Source organism: Cherax quadricarinatus, chromosome 39, assembly GCF_038502225.1.
Source record: "Cherax quadricarinatus isolate ZL_2023a chromosome 39, ASM3850222v1, whole genome shotgun sequence".
NCBI classification, from domain to species: Eukaryota; Metazoa; Arthropoda; class Malacostraca; order Decapoda; family Parastacidae; genus Cherax; species Cherax quadricarinatus.
In genome coordinates, this window is record NC_091330.1 from 2,028,994 (window position 1) to 2,038,123 (window position 9,130).

General features: G+C 40.2%; 1 protein-coding gene across 1 annotated transcript in view; it reads left to right on the top strand.

Moving 5' to 3' along the window:
• Positions 1-8,394, top strand: part of Hil (peptidase hillarin) — a 114,471-nt gene extending 106,077 nt beyond the window's left edge. Inside the window, exons 11-12 of the mRNA XM_070092264.1 lie at positions 411-541; positions 5,985-8,394. Of these exons, the coding sequence (XP_069948365.1) occupies positions 411-541; positions 5,985-6,542 (689 nt within the window). The 3' untranslated portion in view covers positions 6,543-8,394. The remainder of the gene's footprint in view (positions 1-410; positions 542-5,984) is intronic.
• The last annotated feature ends 736 nt before the right edge of the window (positions 8,395-9,130 follow it).

Consider the following 9,130-nt stretch of genomic DNA (forward strand, 5'->3'; position numbering starts at 1 on the left):
ATTGGTATCTGCCACTAAGGTAAGATTTTATGTACAAGAAAGCATACTAGATTCCATAGTGTCCTAATTTAGCAGAATGTTGTGGTCAACTGTATCAAAGGATTTTTTTTTTTTAGATAAAGAGGCATATTAAATAGTATTCATTTTTTTAAAGAGAGGAATAAATCAAGCTGAGCATTTTTATTACTGCATCATTGGTTCTTCATCCTGGCCTGAAGTCAAACTAACAAGGGTTCAGAACATTGTGTTTGGTTGTGAATTCATATGTTTACAATAATGTACTATATTTATGTATGCCCACAATTTCTATGTCCCTTCAGATCATTGTACAAGTTTATACTATTGTCTGTAGAATCATTTGTAGATTTATTACTGAATAAAACTCATCTTATGGTACTGGTGTATTGTAGGAGCTGCCACTATAAGAATTGGAATGCCTGGACACATGCAGTCTTCTCTCATCTTCCACTACAATCTCAAGCTCTATGACTCCGACAAGGACCACTATGACACTGTCTCTCTGAAGCGCTTTGTCATGCAGGCAAGTCCACCACTAATCACCCCTGTTCTTGTTGAAAAGACTAGTTGGGGATGGGTGATTATTTTAATCAGTAGGTGGCAGTAGCAGGAATCACCAGCTGGTACACTTATGTCTGGACTAGTAGATGATAAGGGATCATACCACTAATAAGTTGGAGGTTAGGTAGTTACCAATCACCTGGTGCATTGGGCCAAGTCATTAATCTTCATCTGGTAGGGTGAGATAGGCTAGCAGTGTTCACCTGGTGAAGTGCAAAAGATCAGTGATAATCTTTTGGTTGGGTGGGACAGGTCTCAATCTGCCAGAGATTTATGACATGTTGCTGGCACTTTCCACAGATGGGTCCCAGTTGGGCCAAAATGTTAATCTGCTGTAGTTTCATCTCAGATTTGAGGCTAAGTTGTAAATTATAAATGCCATAGCACTGTTATTTATTATTCTTTGTTTTCAACATTTCATAATCAATATACAGTGGAACCTTGGTTATAGGCCGTCACAGAAATCGGCTGATTCAGAAATCTAGCACTTTTCTTTCTTTCTTTCAACACACCGGTCGTATCCCACCGAGGCGGGGTGGCCCAAAAGGAAAAACAAAAGTTTCTCCTTTTACATTTAGTAATATATACAGCAGAAGGGGTTACTAGCCCCTTGCTCCCGGCATTTTAGTCGCCTCTTACAACACGCATGGCTTACGGAGGAAGAATTCTGTTCCACTTCCCCATGGAGATAAGAAGAAATAAACAAGAACAAGAACTAGAAACAAAATAGAAGAAAACCCAGAGGGGTGTGTGTATATATATGCTTGTACATGTATGTGTAGTGTTACCTAAGTGTAAGTAGAAGTAGCAAGACGTACCTGAAATCTTGCATGTTCATGAGACAGAAAAATGGACACCAGCAATCCTACCATCATGTAAAACAATTACAGGCTTTCGTTTTACACTCACTTGGCAGGACGGTAGTACCTCCCTGGGTGGCTGCTGTCTACCAACCTACTACCTAGGATCTAGCACTTTTATCGGCGAAATTTTGCTCAAGATATCGGCCATGCTCTCAGATATGGGCTGTATGAGACGCGTCACCACTGACCGGCGACGCTCTTCCTCACGCATATCACACTCGGTCTACGCATCTCTCTTGTTGGATTAGGAATACAGTGGACCCCCGGTTAACGACATTTTTTCATTCCAGAAGTATGTTCAGGTGCGAGTACGGACCAAATTTGTTCCCATAAGGAATATTGTGAAGTAGATTAGTCCATTTCAGACCCCCAAACATACACGTACAAACTCACTTAAATAAATACACTTACATAATTGGTCGCATTGGGAGGTGATCGTTAAGCGGGGGTCCACTGTACTGTACAGTGGTACCTCGGGATACGAACAGCTCAAAACTTGAACAATTATGTAAGTGTATTTATGTAAGTGCTTTTGTATGTGTATTTTTGGGGGTCTGAAACGGATTAATCTGATTTACATTATTCCTTATGGGAACAAATTCGTTTGGTATCGGCACTCGAACAGCATTCAGGAACGAAAAAATTTGTATACTGAACGCGGCTTATCCATTGTTTCTGGTGTTTTTTGTTGATGACAACTGTAAAATAAGCCATCATGGGGCCAAAGAAAGTTCAGAGTACCAGCCCTTTGGTAAAGTTTAGTTTAATATGTTTATTATGCACCCCATACCCATCCTGTGGGCAGTAGTCAAAAGATTACAGAGGTACATAATTGGTCCAGGGACTGGACTCCAAAGTTTTGATAGCTGAGCAAGTTACAAAGGTAATGAACTAGATCTGGTCATAATCATGACCAAGTTACAAAGGTAATGAGCTCCAGGTAGAGCTGGTCACACTCATGAATAATTGCAAAGGTAATGAATCATAACACATTAATCATGAGAATTTACAAAGGTAATGAGCTCCAGGTAGAGCTGGTCAAAATCATGACAAGTTTCAAAGGTAATGAATGATAAACACGTTATCACATGATTACAATCATAGACAAATTACAGAGTAATGAGCAGTTAACAAACATAGCAGGGAATTCATCCATTGCCCCAACAACAGATGTTGCTAGGTGCCTGTCTCTCCTCGGTAGACAGCCATTGCAAACAGCAGCAAGTTGCCCTGGGATCTGCTGCTTGCACGAGCACCATCGACCCTCCCCAAGAGGTCCAAGAAGCCAGTGACGGTGAGAAACATGATAAAATTCAAGGAAGAACTCATAATAAACAATATAAACAACATAGAAATACAATGGAAATAAGTCACTCTGTCTGACTTTTTTGGGTTATCCTAGGTTCTCTACACATATGCTGCTATGTATGATAATCTATGTAACTATGTATATCTGCTATGTATGATGATCTGTGTAACTGTATGTGGGTAAACCTAAATAAACTTACTCATAGAAACATGATATATACTCTAGAATGAATAAAATATCTCATTATATGACGAGTGTTTATGGCCAGTAGCTACATAAAATAATTACCGCTCTGAACATGTCCTCCCATTTTTGCCCTGAGGTCCTTGGATAAGAGAAAACAGTGTGTTTGTGAGGCTAACTGCACTAGATCACTAGTTTCATACAGGAACACTGAAAAAAAGTGATTTATTTCTTCATTGATTAAGGACGTGTGCAAAGTGGCGTGAGTTGCGAAGTTTAGCATAGAATTGTCACCCTAACAAAGCTGTTGCAAGCTGTGTCTGCAACATGTTTAGTGACAAAACCTTGTCCCACTTCAGGCAAATCTCAAAGAGATGCCAGAAACAGACCTCTCTGGATAGATTTTTTTTCTGCGACAGGGGTACAGTGACTTTTAAGGTGGTCCTAGTGCCAGTATAAGACAAAGAAGGGAAGTAGCCTCAGAAAGGGCTTTGATACATGAAGTCCTTAGGGAGGGGCATTCCCCTTCCAAACAATAATCAGTCCTCCTCCTCTCCTCGCCTTTTTCCATATGCCAACAAGAGTCTTCAATAAAGGTATGTAATATTAATTTATCATTAAAATTACTGCTGTATTTCTTTTTCATTGTTTTGTGTATGTAAAACTATATTTTCGAATAGCTCCCAACTCGAACATTTATGTAAGTGTATTTTTGTAAGTGCTTTTTTAAGTGTATTTTTGGGGGTCTGAAATGGACTAATCTAATTTACATTATTCCTTATTGGAACAAATTTGTTCGGTATCAACACTCGAACAGCCTTCTGGAAGGAATTAAGCTCGTAACTCGAGGTACCACTGTACATTATTTCTTATGGGAAATATTGATTCAGTTTTAGGCCATTTCAGATTTCGGCCAACCTTCTGGAATGGATTACGGCTGATAACCGGGGTTCCACTGTACAACACATTTTAGGTTATTTTGAAGTCTTCCAAAATAATACAAGAAACTCTCATCACTATTCTTTTCAGGTTTTAATTTATATTTTAATCAATGTAAGGTCTTTTTCTGTTAGATGACATTAAGATTTAATCACACAAATTTTTTTTACCAGCCTTTTCTCTTGAATTTCATTTGTTTCTATCATGTGGCATTTTAATAACATTAAGTTCCATCAACTGTCACTCCATTTACTAAATTAATCAAAATTTTCCTGTGGAATTTTTTACTTTTCTTGATTTGCTATGCTGCACAAGATTTTTGCATCTTCTACTAATATATTTACTTAAATGCATATTCCTCCTAGCCAGTTATTTATTATGAAAAGATAATAAAACTCAAATAACCTGCACATAGAAGAGAGGAGATTACGATGACGTTTCGGTCCGACTTGGGTCATTTACAAAGTCACACTAACGAAAAGGAGAGTAGGAAGGGTATATATAGGCAGGAGGTGGTGGTAGTAGTAGTAGTGGAGGGGGAAGGAAGTAGTAGTGGGGGAGGCAGTAAAAAGAGGAGGAGCCAGTCAAATACTAAGAAAGAGGAGCACTGCAAGGGAGCTAGGTGCCCAGAGAGAGTAAGAGCAAGAACACCAAGGGGGGAGGAATAAATGAAAAAATCAAGAAGGAACAGATACACAGGGCAGAAGAAAGACAACTCAAAGGAGAAAAAGGAAAGAGGAAAGGGGAAGAGGGAGAAGAAGAAAAAGGAGGAATCAGGTTAGGTCACAGGTGTTCTTGCTCTTACCCTCTGTGGGCACCTAGCTCCCTTGCAGTGCTCCTCTTTCTTAGTATTTGACTGGCTCCTCCTCCTCCACCCCCCACTTATTACAATGAATCCTGCACATTTTTCCTCTTATCATTCCTTGCATATTTCTTGAAAAAAAAAAAAAGACTTATTCCATTTTAATAATTTACTTCTACCTCTATATTTTGTTGCCAAATTAATATTAAGTACAATGCCGTAAATGCATTTTGCTCATTCCTTGTATAATGTCTTTTGGTTTAGAAAAACACGTAAGCAAACACTAGGACATATTTATTAGAAAACATTTCGATCCTGGGACCTTGATCACTTCTAACATACAGAGGTTGAAAGACAGTATATGTACCCGGAGAGTGAGGTGTGAGTAACGCATGGGGACCTGAAGCATGCCATATTGGGATGAGGGTGGGTAGACGATGAGATCATGTGACTCCTGTGTTGCTGATATATACTGTCTTTCAACCTCTGTATGTTAGAAGTGATCAAGGTCCCAGGACCGAAACGTTTTCTAATAAAGATGTCCTAGTGTTTTACTTGCGTGTTTTTCTAAACCAACTTGTCAGTATTTATTACCAAGGTTTATACCATAATGTCTTTTAGCAGAGCTCTGCTCCCCAAATGCTTTGTTCATTCCTCTTTACTGGTTCTTTCCAGGGTTCACCACCTGCACCTCTTTAGAAAGGCAGACCAAGAGTTCAGAGGGCCTTCCCTATCACCTTTCCTCTTTTTTATTTGGTAAAAACCAAGTGAAAAATATGTAAATGAAGCACTAACTAGCATAATTTATAATATTTTATGTTTTTTTGCACACACACACATGCGCACACACACACACACACACACACACACACACACACACACACACACACACACACACACACACACACACACACACACACACACACACTCACACACTCACACACTCTCACACTCTCACACTCTCACACACACTCTCACACACTCTCACACACTCTCACACACACTCACACACTCACACACACTCACACACACACTCACACACACACTCACACTCACACTCACACTCACACACACACTCACACACACACTCACACACACACTCACACACACACTCACACACACACACACACACACACACACACACACACACACACACACACACACACACACACACACACACACACACACACACACATACATACATACATACATTCCTCTTGCTCACATATATTTTCTCTCCACATTCGCCTGTGCCTCTCTCTCCTACCTGTTCTCTCTCTCTTATAACAACCTTTGTGTGCTCCCTCAGTCTGTGGTGGGTCAACTGGTGGCATTCCGAGTACATGCACCCTGTTCAGGAGCACTACTGCTTGACATCTTTGCTAATGCTGTCACTCCAAGGGAATACCTCACCGGAGAGCCTATGAAGTTCAAGAGTGTGTGCAAGTTCAAGATTGTGTGCGAAGACCTGCAGACAGTGATGGTTCCCTTGCCAGACTGTGCCTCAGGAGAGTGGGGTCCTGCCAAAGCTACCAGACTTTTTGGTCTGGAGCCTGTCACCCATCAGGATGCTTTGGTCTTTGCCGGCCGTGACCTAGAGCTCCAGTTCCGCATGACGCGGCCTCTCACAGACTTTATGGCGACACTTCACAAAAACGGTTCTGAGGAGAAACGGCTCAGCAAATATGTGAGTCACAGAGTCACTGATGATGTGGTGACCTTCACTTTGAGCTTTCCTGAGGAGGGTCAGTATGGCATGGACATCTACACCCGTGAGGTAGCTGGGCCGGACACTGGAGGACCAACAGAGAAACACCTCCTCACACATTGCTGCAAGTACCTCATCAACTCCTCCAAGCGCAACTAGCGCCTCTACATTTTTTCATCACTTGCTGCTCTTGCTGCTGTTCTGCCTGGCTCAAGCAAAGACACATAATGAAATTGATTCTGGTGATAAAAACGAAACACATCATAATTTTTGTATTTACAGAATTACACGGTTCACAAAAAATACACTACCCTGGAGACCAGTCATAACAATAGCAACAGCTGCAGCTAGGTGAGGCCCTTTTAGGGTATCCGTCCATTAAGTGCCTTAGGAATTGTCTTAAGTTTACCTTAATTGCTACTAGTTCACCAACAGTGAAGGCTTTTATGCTCTTCACTTACTGACAACACTTTCCCTTTTTATATTTTATATATTAATAATTTGATAAATATGCTGTATATATAATTATTACTACAGAGATTTTAACCTTTTATATAATTTTTATTGACAATGTTCTATTGAAAAATAATAAGCATGCTTATATTTCACATTATATCATGTTAATATATTGACAAAGCAATCTTAGGAAAGTACTGTAAGTGTGTTTTTGTTGTTAACAGATGTTATATACAGACTTACTTTTTACTAAATCCCCAGTAGGTTAGTGGCCGCCTCACTGACCTCGGCCTAGCAGTGCCTGAATGGTGGCATCCCTCTTTGGGTGGGCTTAATCCCTCATTTTAGGGATGCTGCTGGCCACACCAGTAGTTAAGGAACTTGTGAGGAAAGTTACCACTCCTGCTCTTTCTCCAGGGGCAAACTTTTTATAATTTTTGTCGTCCTTTAAAAGATTAATAGTGGTGGAACTGTGTTTGTTTTACCTCATGGAAGTGGCTGTCTATTTTGAAGGATCGCTTCTGCTGTATCCACTTTCCTCAGTCCTGTTGAGAGAAAATATGGCCACACTCAGCTGTCTTGTTATCTACTAGAGGTGAGTCACAAAGTGTATTGATGGTGTACTGTCATTTGGCTACGATGCCAGAAAATAAAAGACCCAGTTTCATGAATATTCCAGTTGTTTTAGTGACTTGCCCTAGAAAAAGGATGGATGGAAATGCACCTTGTTTGGGAGAGAACACTTAATTGCCTGATTTCTCACAATTGGAATGTGTTTATGTAATCCTTGACCTTTGTTTCAATTTGCATTATGAGAAGCAAGTAATGCAGGATGGTCACCTCTTATGGGTAAATGTGTTAAACTGGTCACCTTTTGTGGGTGAGTGTATTGGACAGGTTTCCTCTCTCAACCCCCTTTATCTTTGCTAGTCAGAGAAGCAGACCCCTCACGAGAAAACTTTCAACCATTATTCTGAGCAGATGACTCCAGGGCTTCCATTGCTTTAATTAAGGTTGTGTCTTTGGGCAGAACACTTGACTGTGAATAGTCAAAATGTGTGTGTGTGCCTATGTGTTTCCAGTAATTGATAGGTGCACAACACATTTCCGCCTTGGTTGTGATGTGAGATTTGTCCTCATGCAGAGCACTGCATCCTCACCTGATCATAGTGTACATTAATCTGAAATATTCCATAGGATAGTCTGGAGTGCTACGCATTTATTTTCTTGTCCAACAGAGTTTTGATGGGAAAAATAAATAGGCGGGAAAAGCTTTTGGTAGGCGGTTACTTTTTTACACCTGCGATTTTATATATATCTATATCAAAAATATATATTTTTTGCAAACTTTTTTATAATGAGTGTTTTCCTCGTCTCACCTTCCTTCCTCTTCTTTTCTCCTTATCACCTGAACTGACATGCATTTCTTTCTCGTACAAATTAATATATGAAATGTAATATATTAATATAATGTGCCTTTGTGTTGGTGGCCGTCTGAATGCGGCAGTTAATGTAACATACTTCCCCAGTTTGTTAATAAAGAACAGCACCGGTCCACTTTTGTTTCATTACTTCCTCAAACTTATCACTTCAGAAGAGGTGGAAACATTGTGTAGTGTTGTAGAAACACTCCATGATGTTGCTGTCTAAGATCACACCACAACTAGCTATCAAGACCTGTCCATTCACAGGGACATCGCCAATAACCTTTTGCAACACTGGGCCAATTATCAACTGTCAATCAAATTTCTGTCCATTTAGTGACATTCCCACTCCTGTGTGTACCTTAGCACATTTACATTCTCATACCTGTGTTCACCTTTCCACACCTATGTTCACCTTTCCTAATCTGTGTCCACATTCTTATGTCTTCACCTTTCCACACCTGAATCCACCTCATGACTGTGCTAACCTTTTAATGCCTGTCCACATTCCAGTACCTATGTTCACCTTCCCATGCCTGTATCTACCATATCAGGTTTCCTTGCTATACCAATTCTACCCCACAACATGCAAAACAAGCAGGCAACTCATGTGCTGACAGCTAACCTCCATTCAATCTTATTCCGTATTCTCCCATGCTCTAAATTGGATTGATAAAGCTACACATTTGGAAAGTCCGCCATACATTTCTAACATTGGTATTAAGGTCTTTCGGTACCACCTACCCTGTCTGGTTCATTGAATAATGTAATTTTTTAAACAGTGAGAAAGGGGAATGATTTATTCACATGCAATGCATGCTTCTTCCTTGAATTACTTGCTTGTCTGGTCCAGAGTTTCATCTGCCA